Raw genomic sequence first — 15,799 nt, forward strand, 5'->3', positions numbered from 1 at the left:
CAACTAGGGTAGCCGAGCTCGAGGTGAAACTCTAGGAGACAGTAGCCCAAGGTGGGGAGATGTTTCTTTAAGGTTAGGATTCCGTGAAAAAAGAGCTGATGAAGCGTTTTCCTTGAGAATTCTCCTAGATAGATGGCATCCTCCCCAAGAAAGAAAATGAGGGTGGAGGGAAGCGTGCTAAAGATACTCCCATCAAAGAGGAGCGTAATGAAGATGTACTCTCTGACTAGGTTTCTCCTATAATAAATGCCAAAAATATCAATGTAATGGAGATTCGGATAGATAAAGTTGATGACCCTGCCCTTTTGTAACTTTTCATACTTTTTAATGAGAATGTTGCCTTTATTTCTGTTAAGCATTTATATGTTCTGCATATAATATCTTTTCGAGGGAAAAAGATTTGCTCTAGGGGCTAACACCAATTTATGACACCTAGTCACTGACCTGTCTTGTGGCCATGAAATAAGAGACTTAGTGAATTTTCAGAATGGAACTAATGCTTAAACATAAGGTACGGTGGATGCTTGCCTTGTGGCTGTAATTCATAGGACCGATGCCCGAGTAATTCGGCGAAGATTGCTTTGTGACCTGACTTGGCAAAAACTACCTTGTGACCTTAATTTGTGGGAACAACGCTCGAGTGGTTTGGCAAATACTGTCTTATGACCTGACCTAGCGAAAACTGCCTTGTGGCCTTGATTCATAGGAACAATGCCTAAGTGGTTTAGCAGAAGCTGCCTTGTGACCTAGCCTGGTGACAACTGTCTTATGGCCTTAATTGGTGGGAACAACGCCTGAGTGATCTGGTGGAAACTGCCTTGTGACTTGGCTTGGCGACAACTGCCTTGTGGCCTTGATTCGTGGGTTTGGTGAAAATCGCCTTGTGACCTAACCTAGCAAAAACTGCCTTGTGGCCTTGATTCGGGGGACCAATGCCCGAGTGGTCTAGCGAAAACCACCTTGTGATCTGGTCTGGCAAAAACTGTCTTGTGGCCTTGATTCATAGAAACAATGCCCGAGTGATCTGGCAGAAGCCACTTTATTACCTGGCCTGGCGATAACTGCCTTATGGCCTTAATTCGTGGGAACAACTGCCAAGTATTGTCGCTTTTGACTTAGCTTTTGATTTGCCTTCTTGTTTTCTTTTGGTGCCTAAACCTTATCATCCAACTTGATATACTTCCAGGCTTTGTCTATCAACTGTTGGTACGCCGCAGCTGGATTTTTAATTAAGGAATCCATGAACTTGACGTTGTGAGTTTCTTTCTTTAATACTTCACATGCTATCTCATGATTCAACTATTCCACCTGTATGGCTTCAGCATTGAAATGAGAAATAAAACTCTTTAAAAATTTGCCCTCTCTCTGGCGGATCTTCTGCAGGTATGAGAAAAGCTTTTTAAAAGGTATGCAAGTAATAAATCTGAATTTCTATATCGTAGCAAAGTGTGTAAAGTTTTGGATTAAATCTAAGCTTAAGTGTTGATACCATTTCTGAGCCAAACCTGTGAGTGTTCATGAAAATACTTGTCATAATACAAAATTATTTATATCCTGAAGCTACATGATCGTCTTGAAAATGGCCAAATAACTTCTGGAGTCAGTCGTTCCATCATACTTGTCTAAGTCGGGCAACTTGAATTTGGCGGAAAAAATTTTCGCTAATATTTCTTTCGAAAAATGCGAGACACTATCTAAATTGAAATCATCTTCTTATTCTTTTTGATAGCTTTGTACGGCCCATACTAGCTTTTAGTCCACTCTTTTAAGAGTCTTATTCGATTCATCTTCAGATTCAGACTTTTAAGAATATATAAATTTAATTGTTTTTATATCTATAAATTAATTAATATTTCTTATTCTTAACATCACAATCAAATAATATAAATAAATTATTTTTAAAAACATTTTATACACAGAAGATTTGTGAAATATAAATTATTTTCTCCGGATTCTCATTATAAAGTACGTATTCTCCCAATCTCCCGTTTGGTAGGAAAATAACAAATTCTTAAAAAAAACAAAACAAGGGTATGATCTGGAAAAAGGTGCAAAAATAGGGGCAATAGAGTAAAAGCAGGCAGCGAGACACCCGATATTCGGTGAAGATGCGGGAGAATATAAAAGAGAGAGTCGTATTAAAGAAAGAGAAGCTGGGTCACCAGTCTTGCCACGACGCGAACTCAAGCTGCTTACCAGATCCTTCGTTTTGATTTTCATGTCCATCTTGCCTTTCAAAGCCCAAGGTTCCACTTCGTCTTCTTCGCTTGATTCCATCTCTCCTAACCCTAATTCTAATTATGGCAGCTCCCTCTCTCCTCCTCAATCTCCATCTTCTCTCTCTCGCCAATTCCAATCCATACAATTCCCCGATTCTCAATCTCCAATCGCTGCATCAGGTGCTTTTTTTTGTTCTTTCTGTTTTGCGTGGCTAGGGTTTTTATTTCTTCGCTCTATTGTTGTTTCTATTTTTCTTTTATCCATTTTCTGTGTGTTGCTGACTTGTGTAGGTGGTGCCCTAGGGAGTTTTTGCACCGAAGATATGTTTTCTGTTTGATTTAACATGTTCATGTGTATATTAGGCAAAGTTGAGAGCTGCTTGTTGTGGTTTTCTATTGTTATGCTTTTTGGTTGTCCCGGTTTAATTTTACGCTTCAAGCCAGTACATAATATATATCAAAATTGGTGGTTTCATCTGCGATGATTTTATATTTGTTTTTGTCGTTAGAGCATTTTCACTAAGACTGACGGTTGGACTTATATTTAGTTTTGATTTTCTTGGTAATCGCTTTTACATGTGCATGTCCTTATCATGTTTATTGCATTCTGTATGACAGGCCTATTTGCTTCAGCTGCAGAAGATTCGGGTGGATCTTCCGAGAAGGTATTCTTTTGCTGATATTTAATTATACTTTAGTTTTTGCGAAGTATCCATATTTTACTTGGCAAATTGATTCTAGTCATTCTCACTGGCTTCCAGATAGGAATGATGTGAGAAGTTGTTAGCTACTGACTTCTTCAATGTCTCCTTTCATTATTCTCCTTAGGTGAATGAATTAAGTACACCAAATGGGAAGAGAAGTTTGCCTCAACAAAATGGTGAGACACATGCCCTGTCTCACCTTGGTGGTCAGGGGGTCGGATCTGCTCAGCCCAGAGGGAAAATATTGGGGTCTGCTGGCTCTCCTCAAGTTCATCAAAGTAATATTCGTAACACTAATCAAGGAGGCAGTGCACACTCATCTGGAAGAAGAGCCCAGATGATGAATGCAAACCATTTATTGAATTTTCACTATGACCCCATTGCCCGTAATCAACCAAGAGCCCCTCCTCCAAGACGGCAGCAGAAGACAAAGCCTTACAACAAGGATTTATTCCTTCAGGCTAATTACAAGTTTGTTGTGTTAGATACAGGGAATTATGCACCTGAATTGATGGATCCTGATAAAATGCTTCGGTGGGAGGATATAGTCTGTGTGAGGTATGCAACCTCATGTCCAGTGCAGTGTCCTATTTGTTTGGAATATCCTCTATGCCCACAGATAACTTCATGTGGACACATATTTTGTTTCCCCTGCATTCTCCGGTATTTGCTAATGGGCAAGGAGGATCACAAAGGTGATTGCTTTAAAAGATGTCCTTTATGTTTTGTGATGATATCTCAGAAGGATTTGTACACCCTCCATATTGAGAATGTTAAGCAGAACTGTGTTGGTGATAACATAGAGTTCGTGCTTCTAACTCGGCAAAAAGATTCGTTTACTCCATCTCAGAAAAATAATTTGGAGATAGATACCGTGCTGAGTTGCAATGATGAGGTCTCTGATCCCTTCTCAAAGTTTACATTTACTTCAGATGTAGAACTGTCTGTGAGAAAAGCAATATCAGATTTGGATGGTTGGCTAGCTAGAGCTGATTCAGGACTCGTGGATGACTTGGAGCAGCTTCCATATGTTTGTGCTGCAATGGAACAATTAAAACATAGAAAGAAGTATTGGAATCAGCAGCAAGTTCATGATGGTGGTGGAAACTCTAAATGTTCCAACAATCAGAAACAATCTCAAGAGCTTTTGCTAACCTCAAACGCTAACTGTGTTTATCGTGAAGATTCTACTTCTAGATATTCAACACAATCAGTTGATATCAATGATGAAAACAGGCATTATGACAATGTGAAAGTGGATTTGTTTGGGTCGCCAGAGGGCGAAGATGCAATTTTATCATCCTCGCATGATGGAAGCAAGAAATTGCAGAAAAGAGATGTCAAGGAAAATGACTCGTACAATTTCTACCAGGTTAGTGCTATGAGGTTACATTTTTTCCCCTTTTTTAGTGCTTATTCACCAATAAATGCTGCTATCAAAATGTAAATGTTGCATATTTAGACGGCACAATAGGCATCATTGTAGATCACTTTCCTGTGGAACTAGCAAATAATGTAGTTCTTAGTTTATAAGATGTGGTTGCCACATTCTCAGTTCTGTAGATGTCTTTGTTTAGCTAGTGAAGTGTGCCAAGAAAATGTTATTACCCTAGTTAGGCAAGGTGTGAGGCTTCGAATCTCACGTCAACGTGTTGTTTAAATGGTCTTCAGATCTCCCAGCTCAATAGCTAGCTTTTGGGGTGTGGTTTTCCTAAGTCCATAATAATTGTATCAAATCTGACCCTGTTCACACAACCTCAGACTTGGAAGTTGGAATGGGGCATCTTGCAGGCCAGATTAAAATTAGTGATGGCCTGTGAAACTCAGAGAAGGGTACCCAGAATCCTATGCTAGAATTATTGGTAGGCTACCCAGCAGGCTATGTTAGAATTATTGATAGGCTCATGGATAAAATAATTCAAGAGTCTGTGACTTCTGGAGTAAGAGCCCCTGAAGATTCATGAGCTTGGCATTGTTGGTACGAGTACCAGCCGTTGAAGACATTGGGTGCGTAACTGTAGGGGATTGTGGGGAATGTTACAATTCTAGTTGGCAAGTTATGGGAGATGGACTCTCACACTGAAAGTATGGGATTTCAAATGAATGTGGCAAGGGCCTGCATGACGTCTTGTTCATTTGCAGAATTAGTTATTTTCACTTAGATGCGGCTTGCCGGATTGTTGTTAAAGAAAGTGGAACTGAATGGTAATGAGAAATAACTCATTGTAAGTTAGGACGCAATATAAAAGGGCTTGGCTCTTGGTTAATTGGCTAGTTGGTTTAACTTGCATGTCAGTTCTCATCAGTATGTCAATAATACTGTCTCTTAGTTGCTTGAGTTGTTTTCAGTTTGTTGTGCCCATAGGACATGCTCCCTATTTCCAAGTCTGCAATTAGTCTGCATGATTTGTCAGTCCTGTGTGTAAATATATAACTGTATTAATAAGAAAACAGGTCATTGTATTTAGTCGATTGATTTTATTTGTAAGTTGATGGAATATTGAAGTCATATTTCTTTAAGCATGCTTTTATTAAGATGGGGGTTACTGTTAACTGGCCATTTTGTATGGACTGCAAACTGAAATGGTGGTATGGGATTCCTGAGTGTAAGATACCAAAAGGTGGTACCTAAAACTAGCGAATGCCATGTTACTCACTTGATTGTCAGCAATTTTATGAATCCCATGAATTGTTTGTCTCCTTATTGTATGCTTGCAACATGATTATAATCATCTTATTTATGCTAATACTGTTGTAACCAGTTTTTGAATTTGGTATTTGAAGTTGCTGGTGTCACTTATGCTTTGCTTGCATGTATTTCAGGCAGTTGATGGTCAGCACCTTATTCTTCACCCTCTAAACATGAAGTGTCTTCTACACCATTATGGGAGCTATGATGTTCTTCCACACAGGTTTGAGGAACTCTGTTTTAGTCTCCTCTAAATCTGTGGATCTGCATAAGAGCACAGTATAATTCATATGGAAGTACCGAAAGAAAAGTACTTTGAGAGAAAAGTTCTATTGCATTCCAAGAGTTCTTTTTTTTTTTTCCTTTAATTTTATTTTTATCATGGTGTGATTATCTCTCACTTTCTCTCTATTTCTTCCCTCCTTATTGGTAAACTAGAAAATTTTTTAAGGGGACAGGATTGTTAGGGGATTGAACCTTGACCTCCTTTACTATGAGGTAGCCAGGTAGGCATTAGACTAAGTATGGCCCAATATCAGCACTATGATCGTTATTTGATGCTTCATTTCTTGTAGTTATTCTAGATCTGCCTAACAATTTGAGTTGCATAATCTACAACATTTAAGAAATATTTTTCTTTTCATGCTTGCCTTTGCTCTAGTTCTATTTTCTCTATAAATGTTTTATTGAAATAATTAATTAGTAAAAATAGAGAATCCTATTGAAATTCTGATGGGTGTAACATTTCAATATTGTTTTCTGACGTGCTGATTATTATATGAGCATTATAGTAGAAACAGTTGGAAATCAAATGATGATGTCTTTATTTTTCTTCTATCAAATATTCATCTCTCAAATAACTTTGGATTTGTTCATTGCAGAATAAGTGGAAAAATCTTGCAGTTGGAAACTGTGACTCAATCAGAGGCTATGAGAAGACGCTATCGTTATTTAAGTCATTTTTCTTTAACGACGACATTTCAAGTATCTTTTCTTTCCTTTTGACTTCTCTATATTTTGTGTATTCTTTGCTTATTGTTATACTGATCACTCCGTCCATATTTTCAGCTATGTGAAATTGATTTGAGTGAGATGTTACCTCCTGATGCCCTGTTTCCATTCATGGATGAGATCAAGAAGCGTGAGAAGCAGAGGAAGCAACTAGCCAAAAAGGTGCGTTCACTTTCCTGTATTATATTTTGCATGGTCAGTGTAAACAACATTTTAGAGAATGGATTAGGCATCTTTTGTGCAGCTACCAGTTACTATAATTGGTATGTATATTACATGCTGGTGATGCTGGCTCTGTTTTTAGTATGTTTTCCCGTCAGCTCTTATGTGAAAATGTTATACGAATTTCCATTGCTTTTTAGAGTTATATGCTATTCTTTTCTAGGAACGGAAGGAGAGTGTCAAGGCTGAAGTAGCTGCTGCTGCACAATCTGTGACCAGTTTATCTAATTCTGCACAATCCTTTCATGATGACTCCCCTAAATTTTCGGTTGATGATTTTGAAGGTAATGTTTGCTGTATATGTTTTGATTATTTGGACATGTTTTCTTACAATGATAAGATACGTTAGATTGATATCAATTTAGGCAAGGTTAGTCTGGCCAATGACCTGTCTGAGAAAAAGTATGGAGAAAAAAAGTCTTGATGCATATTGATTGACCGTGAGCTACCAATGCATGGTCCTTGGTGCATGGATTTTCTTACTAGTCGGTTCAGATTTTAGGTTAGTTCAAGTTATTAGAAACTCATCTGCAAAATTCTAAATGAAAATCATAATTTATTAAAAACTATCTCCTGGTTTTTATATGAACGTCAAAGTTTACTTTAGTTAACTTGCTTTTTTGTGCTGCAGAGTTTCCTTGTACCATGATTTTGGTGGGGTCCTTGCATCTTGGGAATGAAATATGTTAATTGTAATTTTACAAATTTAGATGGATAAATTTTTTTTGAATGACTTGGTAGATCTATAGTTTGCGATCCTGATTGCTATAATAAGCACATTTCTGCTGTTTGTTTTCCAGAGTAACCTTTTAGTGAGGTTGCAAATGCATGCATGTTTTCATTGCTGAACATGTTTGATTAAATGGTAAGCTAGCTTCATCTTGTTCTTTTTTATGTTCAGCTCTTGGAAGTTCCACCACAATGCCATCAAGTCCTCCAACGTCATCAAGCCCACCTTTTGTTGGGGAGAGGATACTGTTCTCAAATGTTGCAAGGCTTGGTTTTGCTGCTGGCCATGATTCTCCAGCTCTGAAAATTGAGGAAACTAGTGCTGCTTGTGGTGCATCCGGTATTTCTCTAGTTTAGTGTTCCTTGTTGCACTTTTTTTGCTTTTCTATCTGGGCAGGGTTTAGATTTGAATGCCTGTACATTCTTATTGGATTCGGAAGCATGGGATCAGAAGTATGGGCACAGCTGATGAATAAAATAACAATGGCACATACGAGTAGCACACATCAATTGTATTACCTTCTGCAGCATTAGGCAGTTGAATTTGTTCTGCCAATCGATCATTGAATGTTTCTATTTCTGTAGGTACAAGAGCAGTTGAATTTGTTCTGCGGATCGATCATTGAATGTTTCTGTTTCTGTAGGTACAAGAAATCCAGGTACACCAACATTTGCCAATATAATATCCAGAGAGAAAACGGGAGAAAATGTGGATGCTCCCAAGAACGAGATTGGAAAGAAAGGAAAGAAACAGAGTAGGATCCTTCTGTCGACAGCAGGTGGTCGGCGCTACTGAAGCATAAACCTCAGAATTCTTCAGCTATCCCTAGCAAGTTGACTCTGAGCCGTAGACATTGTGAATAATGAAATTTCTGTGTGCCCTTTTTTCCATGGGTGCAGTTCATATATGTTTTGGCAGTGCAAGGAAATGAACTGTATGACCTTTTGGCCATGGATGTGCTTCATAAATTTGGCAATGTAAAGAGTGCCTACGTTTGAATTCTTATTTGATAAAAGATGTGGTGGATTTGCGAGTTAGAAAGATATTTCGTGATTATATATATGTGTGTGTTTTCAATACTCGCTTCAATTTTTTATATTCTTTAATTTTATAAAATTATTATTTTTTTAAATAATTCGTCTACGGTTCTCTATTTCTTTTAGCGTTTGAACTTCTATAATTTTTTTAACAACGTGTGTTCTCGGTATTAATAATGTTTGATAGCTAGATTTTTTTAGACTAGACGAGATAATAATAAGATTGCTTATTTGAAGTCCCTCTTACAACATTTATCCTATGAGTTCGAATTGTCGATCAATTGCTTCTTAACTTGTACAGTATGCTTTGTATGCATTGCGTGGAAGTTTTTATTAAAATAGAGGACAGTAGATTTACAAAGTAGGGTTACAATTCTCCCTTTTAACCCATTGATCATGATTTTTCTTTTTGTTATTATTTTACCATGTTCGTGAGCATTAAAGCTTTGATGCAGGTTAAAGCTTTTAGGGGTAGTTCACGAAGGGGGTAAAGCTCGAGATCGAGAAGTAGATGGCTTATGAAATTACTTCTAGAAGGTAGAAAAAGATTATAAATTTTGTGAAGAGAATAGAAACAACGCATATCTATTCATTTGACCTATGAAGTGAGCATTGATAAATCAAATTCTACACGCGAGACTTTTATGGTGATATATTTTTTTTTTTGTCGAAGTATTATGGTGATCGATGAAACGAGCTATTCGGTGTAGGCCAAAGGTCGGAGTACACCTACTGTGCACTGGTAGAATGTCTATGAGAGCAACCACTCTGTTGAGGAAAAAAATTATGAAGGAAAAGAGAGAAAGAAGGAAGATATGCGGTTGAAAATAGTAAGAATTCTGTTCTTATCACTCACCTTGCCACCTCCTTCCAAAGGATTGTTTGTTTAGAGACAAAAATTCACTTTCATCGCAAGGCATACCATTGAGTTGTGATTTTTGGTTTCATGCTGAAAATTAAGCAGAATTTAAGTCTTCACCAATGAGAGATATTGAACTGAAATTTTCAATTCGATATATTTGCTTGCAAGTCCTACTGACTACAGAATTAAACCTGACAGTGTAGTGAGTATATAATCTGATTATTGTATAGTACTTTAATCATTGATCATGACAAACCATTGATTGAACACAATTTCCTTGAGGATGCTTAACAGACGATATGAAAATGACAGTCCACTAATTTTTTTTCTAAAAAAGAAAAAATCGAGTACAACTTGGTAAAGGAGACTGGCATCATATCATTCATTCCTGGGCTATGACATTACAGCTAGAAATTTCAATTACTCAAAAATACAATGAAGCTACATTGGTACATACTGATTTGGCAAGAGAGAATCCTCTACGACTTTGAAAAAATTAGACAATATTGCAAGACATTGGTTAACAATGAGGGCGACCATATAATAGGATCAATGAGATAACTATCAATGTATCTTTGGACAATGATGGACATTCTTAATTTATTTCAGAAATGTTGCTTTCAAAGAATGTTTTGTGGAGAGACCTGACACACTGCTCTGCTTCATCGTCGTTCACAATTAACGATATATTGACCTGGTTGACGAAACCAAAAGATTGAGTTCTTTGATATTAGAATAAACACAGAAAAAAAATGCCTGAAATAAGACTTTTATAAGGACCATATGCACTGGCAAAGGAGATGGTTCCTGGACACCTGAACAAATTTAGTGCTGGAAAGTGGTGCTTAAAATGCTCGAGTTCTGAAGCTGATATGTCAAATGTGCAAATACAAAATAAAATAGATGCAATAAATACCAATTTCTTTTTTTACCTTAGATGCACCTTGTGATATCATCTGAACGTTGACACCATTGGTTCGAAGAACATTGAATACCTGCCACGCAATAATCCAGGAAAAAAGAATTAGGAGAGAATGAAATATAGAATAGCCTAACCCAAGGATGACGTTAAGTAATGCAATACAGGAGAATCACAACTATATGTTTAATTTGATACTCTCCCCCTGTTTTGATACCCCCCCTTTCAGTCACTTCAATTTAATAAATGTCAAATACCAATAAAAGGTGTGTCCTTGTGCACAAGGCTTTTTTAGGGAGGGTCAAACCTAGATTACAAATAAGAGAAACCAAGAAACCAAATTCTTAAGAAAAAGGTTAGCCAATGCAGTTGCCACCAGTATTACAGTTTGCAGCCATCCTTTCAATCAAAATATCAGGTTTTGTGGGCAAGGGTTAGAAAGACTTGAAGGTATTTATTTAATAGATGGATCTCATTCACAACAAAATTAATGTATTAATCACTTTAAGAAGAATCAAACCAGTCCGGATGAGAATAATAAGTGTGGAATAACCTTCTCTAGTATTAATGATGACCTCTGAACATTCCCAATGAGAGATATAATTGATCTATGCTGAAGGAGATTGACTACAGCAATTTTCTCAAGTTCTTCCACAACATGGTCAAGTTCCTGATCAAGAAAGGTGCAAAAATATATGAGACTGAATGTCCATGATGAATGAAACTAGAAAACTCTGCTGCAAAAGTCAATCATAGCCAAGAAGAATCTGAATAACAACTAGAGAAATAAAAATTTCGTACGCTTGCCTGCTGAATGAGTTCCCTGCTCCAAAGCTTTGATGGATCCAGTGTCAACGAAATGCTGACTTCACTAGTAGCTACAACATCCACTGATATGCCCAAATCTTCAAATATCGAAAATACCTGCATGGACAAAATACCTTCAGATCAAATCTAAAGCAACAGGTGAGACCTTGAAGAACAACAAAATCAAATGTCCAACTTCAGATTTCTTACCTTGGCAAGAAAGCCAAATTGACCAAGCATTCGTGTGCTAACAATATCCAGCATGGTCACATTCCGTTTCAAAACGATGCTAGTTAGCACTGCCTGAAATTAGGGCAAAGAAAAATTACAGGCATTTGAATTGTCACAAAAAAAATCATTTTGCTTATTCTAATACAAACCTTACTCATATCTCGTGTCCTGGTGATGAGAGTTCCAGGAGCATTTGGGTTATAAGAGTTCTTAACCCTAACAGGAATATCACCCTCCCTAGCAGGTCTCATGGATTGTGGATGCAGAACCTGTGGAAAGGCCAGGAAAAAGGAAAAAAGATTAGACATGTCATGCATGCACTGACTTTTCATAATTCCTTCATCCAAATTTTCTGTTAGCATCAATTAATAGCCTAACCACATGCATGGCTCAGTTCAGTCCAACTAATGGCATTAATTAACTAAACAGAGTGCATGGCTCAATATTTTGATATTTGTCTGGTTAACCAGCTTCTCGACAAGAGAAGATAAAAATTATTTGAACTTTTTCAAGGAAACAAAGATATCACAAGGGACTTCCTAAATACCAGTATATGCATGAACAATAAACACTATGATTCAAGAGAGGAAAATAAGCATCCTGTAATTTATAGGAGGCCAAAAGTTGCAAGTCAACATGCAGGCTGTGGGGCATATCAAGAGTGCCTCAATGGTAACTTTGTTTGTCTTGTACTTTCTTTATAGATTTTATCTTTGATTAAAAGATGGGAATCTTAATAATCCATAAGGGATAATCGTTTTCAAATTTTACTCTGTATAAAACAAAGCCATCCTTAATTTTCCCTATATTTAGGTGATGTGCTGGACTTCCAATGTTGCCATCCATCCAGCTGATTCTTGGATAAGAGAGGGGGAAGAGGCAGAAGAAAAGTAGGATAAGCATTTCCTGATGGTTAATGTCAGTACCCTTTGCAGAAGACAATGTAATAAATCAACCATGCAACCAAAATCAATATAAGGGAGAATTGCATATTCAACCAACTCAAAAAGCTATAGAATCATAATACCTGTGCACCAAAATATGCAAGTTCAGCAGCCTCATCAAATGTCAAGTATGGGACGGGTTCTGCAGGCGGATATATATTAGGATCACATGTCAAAACACCATCAACATCTTTCCACACCTGTAACAGAGTAGAAAGTTAAATTCCTTCTCTAATGGAATATAAAAGTGGTGCAGAAAAATATTCCAGATATTGTAAAAATTGTGTCCATAAAATGAATTCATCACTACTTTTATACATTCCAAGAAAAAGAATGATCTTGTGCCAATAGTTAATTTTATATCCATATGCTCATGAAATTATTAAACAGGGTGTCTAATACCTTCCAACCCCATCTCCAAGAGAAGCAAGGAAAGATAAAATGGTTGAAAAGAAAAATAAATAAATAAACACATTCTTTACATCCATGTCTGCACCTACCTGAATTTCTCGCAAACCCAGTGCTTTTCCAATGGTTGTGGCTGTCAAATCACTACCACCCCTACCTAATGTAGTAATGGCACAGGATCTCCAGCCCTGAAATTTGAAAAGAGGAAAAAGAAAAAGAAAAAGAAAAATACAGCATCCTTAAAGCTTTATGTTTAGACAAGTTCATTAATTTCACAAATAAGATTCCCTAAGCACTTAGCCGTACAACAACCTTTCCAAGGAAGCCAGTAACAATTGGAATTGCAGGATCATTAATCCAATCCCCATGTAACCTCTTCGCAAGTGCTGGATAAGTTGCTTCCAGAATGTCTGCATTTGTGAAGTCGTCCGTGGTGATAAAACCAATGTCGAAGGCATCATACTGCCAAAAACAGAAAATTGCATGTTATCATTAGCTGTCATCTGGGGGGATGTTTGTCCTTAGGCCAGGAATAAGAGAACAAGATGAGGCCTAAAAGAAATAATGTTTGTTTCATCTTAATATTCCGCTCAAAGTACTTTTAATTCAACTTTCATCCAATTTAGTCTTCATTTTCAACTTCAAGTGGTATTGTTATGGAAACTCAGAATGTGCTGAAACTTAAAAAGTAAGTCAGCCAGTAATATGACACAATAACAGTATACACAACAAGGACAAATGCATACTATCTACTATCTAGTATTGTCACCATCCCAAATCTTTATCTTAATTTAATGATCTAAGTGTTTCCTGTCAGAGTAATAATACCATACAATTCATATCAAATTTTCCAAGCATCTTTAAATGACAATTGCATTCTTTTTAAATGTAATTATAAAGTTTATGTTATTCCCTTCCTTTCTAACAATCTAGATTACAAAAAAAATTCCCTCTTAAAGAAAAATTACCTTAAAAGAGCAAAATTGTATGAGGAATTTTTATATGCAGTGATACCAATTTCATTTGTATTGCAATGATATGAAAAAAAGAAAATGGTAGGATGTAAATAACTCACTTGGCGGGCTTTTGCACCAATTTTATTCAAATATGCTGCAAAAATCCTCGTGGACATGCATTCCCCAAATGAAACTAGGTAATCTTTTGTCCGTGGAGTCAACTCTTTCATCATGGCAATTCCCTTCAAAAGTTGCTCCAATTCCTCAAGATGATCTGCAAAAGGGAATATAGAAAGTCTAAGCAGGTTTCCACTTGGTCCCATATATATGTAGTGTGACCAATCACACTGGGGATTTTGTATTTGGTAATAAGATAAACATAAAGCATATCTAGTATGATTCTTGTCACTCTACAGCAGTTGGGTACTTTGTTATTATATTTATTATAAAACATAAGAAAACTAGCATAAAACTGCTTAGATAAAAGAAAAGTTGCACTTTTAGGCAAAAATAAATGCTAAAAATTAAAACTTACTAGCTATAATGGATAGTTCTACTCCCAGCTCATCTACAGTCCTGATATGATAACATAGTGGAAAGTGAGGAAACATGGAACTACAATTTTGTAGTTTGAAGACAAAAGGGGAAGAAAGTTGCTATTCTCACCTGAGATGCAATTCCTTTATAAAGCTCAGCTCATCAATAGCATCTACATTAGTTACTCCACAGCAAACGGCCTTTTCTCCAGCCTAACAATAAAAAATAACAAACTGAGAACAAAATTTTTCCAAGCAAAATCAACCAGAGAAAGTACGAGTGGCCAAGCAAAATGAAGAGGAAAAGAAAAAGTGTACCAATAAAAGTTTGTTAGTTGTCTTTCCCATGGCAGATAGAACAATAATAGGCCTCTCATCTGGGAAGCTAAGTATAAGGTCAGCAACTTCTTTCATCCTCTCAGCAGAGGCCAATGACGAGCCACCAAATTTCATCACACACGTCAATTGTTTCTCAGATTCAGCTTCGGCTTCACCGTCACTAAGATACTCAGTTTTGTTCCTTTCAAGGACATCAGATCTTCGTACCTCACAACTAACTCTCAAAACTCTACTCTTACGAGAAAATTTTACACTTGCACATAATCCAGAATTCGGCGCCCCATTATTAGCAAAATCAATGCGCTGTGTTAACAAAGCTTGGCAATGCAACAGACCCTTTGTGAAAACAGGGTAGGCAACTTTACCACCACAAAAATGCAAAGCGGTTGCCATTATCGACCAGCTAATTACTCTTCCTAATTCAAATTAAAAAGATATCTCGGCGAATGAACGACTAAACTTCACCTTCAGGAACTCGATCTGCATGATTTCCGAAAAGAATTGAATCATTTCAACAACATACCATGCACATCGTTTCCTCATGAGAGAAGAGAGAAAAAAAAAAAAAAAAGCTTCCATTGATAACAGAAAGAGATAGAAAATAAAAGCGAGAATGAGAGAGAGAAGAGATAGATACCTTCAAGACCGAGCTCCCCAAGAGAAGGGGAAATGCAGCAGTCGGCTGGTTACTAGGGTTTATGGTTTAGGAGATTTTGCAACTTCTCGAGAGATTCCGATTCGGAGAGAAGCCTTGCGGCTGCGGAGGAAGGAAAGGGAGGAGAAAATGCTGTTGATGTCCAGAAATGAAATCTGCGCGGCGGCGCCTCTCTTTTGAAAGCCGAAGCGTAGTCTATTGTTGTTTATTTATTCAATTATTTTAAATCTTAAGGAAAACATGTCTCGACGTATAGACGGTCAAGATTCGAGCGTGGGAACTATGGGTGGCCCACCAAAGATTTTCCGCTCTGAGAATTGAGAGAAGAATCATGTGTGAAGAGATCGGACGGTGATTAATGAGAGTTTTTGTGGTGGTCGCGATAGTAGATTTGGACGTGATTTCGTGTGGCGCATTGATCAAAGAGGTGGTAGTATTGTTATTGTATAATGTGATCCTCTCTTTGTCTTCATGCCTCGGTTAGTGGTTTGGTCGGTTTTGAATGAAGAATTCTGACGTGGAGGGTAGGA

At 37.2% G+C, this 15,799-nt stretch overlaps 2 protein-coding genes across 4 annotated transcripts; one reads left to right on the plus strand and one right to left on the minus strand.

Moving 5' to 3' along the window:
• Positions 1-2,138: 2,138 nt before the first annotated feature.
• On the plus strand, positions 2,139-8,654 carry LOC110626422 (RING finger protein 10). 2 transcript variants are annotated; one of them, XM_021772314.2, is made up of 9 exons: positions 2,139-2,399; positions 2,838-2,884; positions 3,048-4,295; positions 5,747-5,835; positions 6,494-6,596; positions 6,681-6,785; positions 7,009-7,129; positions 7,747-7,914; positions 8,160-8,312. In XM_021772314.2, exons 1-9 carry the CDS (start codon positions 2,219-2,221, stop codon positions 8,198-8,200), a joined length of 2,103 nt encoding a protein of 700 aa, XP_021628006.1. In that variant the 5' UTR covers positions 2,139-2,218; the 3' UTR covers positions 8,201-8,312. The 2 variants fall into 2 exon arrangements, with proteins under 2 accessions (XP_021628006.1, XP_021628004.1); XM_021772312.2 differs by having other exon boundaries at positions 2,140-2,399; positions 8,219-8,654.
• Positions 8,655-9,732: 1,078 nt separating this feature from the next.
• Positions 9,733-15,471, minus strand: LOC110626838 (aspartokinase 2, chloroplastic). Of its 2 annotated transcripts, none has more exons than XM_021772962.2 (14): positions 15,252-15,471; positions 14,594-15,094; positions 14,406-14,488; positions 14,275-14,315; positions 13,859-14,013; positions 13,096-13,245; positions 12,876-12,971; positions 12,459-12,575; positions 11,581-11,700; positions 11,411-11,503; positions 11,201-11,317; positions 10,947-11,063; positions 10,407-10,469; positions 9,733-10,168 (listed from the first exon to the last, which is right to left on the minus strand). In XM_021772962.2, exons 2-14 carry the CDS (start codon positions 15,005-15,007, stop codon positions 10,070-10,072), a joined length of 1,665 nt encoding a protein of 554 aa, XP_021628654.1. In that variant the 5' UTR covers positions 15,008-15,094; positions 15,252-15,471; the 3' UTR covers positions 9,733-10,069. The 2 variants fall into 2 exon arrangements, with proteins under 2 accessions (XP_021628654.1, XP_021628653.1); XM_021772961.2 differs by having other exon boundaries at positions 11,195-11,317.
• Between the last annotated feature and the right edge of the window lie 328 nt (positions 15,472-15,799).

The sequence above is a fragment of the Manihot esculenta genome, chromosome 11, assembly GCF_001659605.2.
Source record: "Manihot esculenta cultivar AM560-2 chromosome 11, M.esculenta_v8, whole genome shotgun sequence".
NCBI lineage: Eukaryota > Viridiplantae > Streptophyta > Magnoliopsida > Malpighiales > Euphorbiaceae > Manihot > Manihot esculenta.

Bases quoted from the DNA above. Each gene is read 5' to 3' on its own strand.
- LOC110626422 (XM_021772312.2), top strand. From the start codon at position 2,219: ATGTCCATCTTGCCTTTCAAAGCCCAAGGTTCCACTTCGTCTTCTTCG. The intron at 6,786-7,008 runs GTGCGTTCACTT...ATTCTTTTCTAG, and splicing joins GGAAGCAACTAGCCAAAAAG to GAACGGAAGGAGAGTGTCAA. The intron at 7,915-8,218 runs GTATTTCTCTAG...CTGTTTCTGTAG, and splicing joins TGCTGCTTGTGGTGCATCCG to GTACAAGAAATCCAGGTACA.
- LOC110626838 (XM_021772961.2), bottom strand. From the start codon at position 15,007: ATGGCAACCGCTTTGCATTTTTGTGGTGGTAAAGTTGCCTACCCTGTT. The intron at 14,014-14,274 runs GTAAGTTTTAAT...TCCCTTTTGCAG, and splicing joins AGAACTATCCATTATAGCTA to ATCATCTTGAGGAATTGGAG. The intron at 11,701-12,458 runs GTATTATGATTC...GCCTTTCCACAG, and splicing joins TTGCATATTTTGGTGCACAG to GTTCTGCATCCACAATCCAT.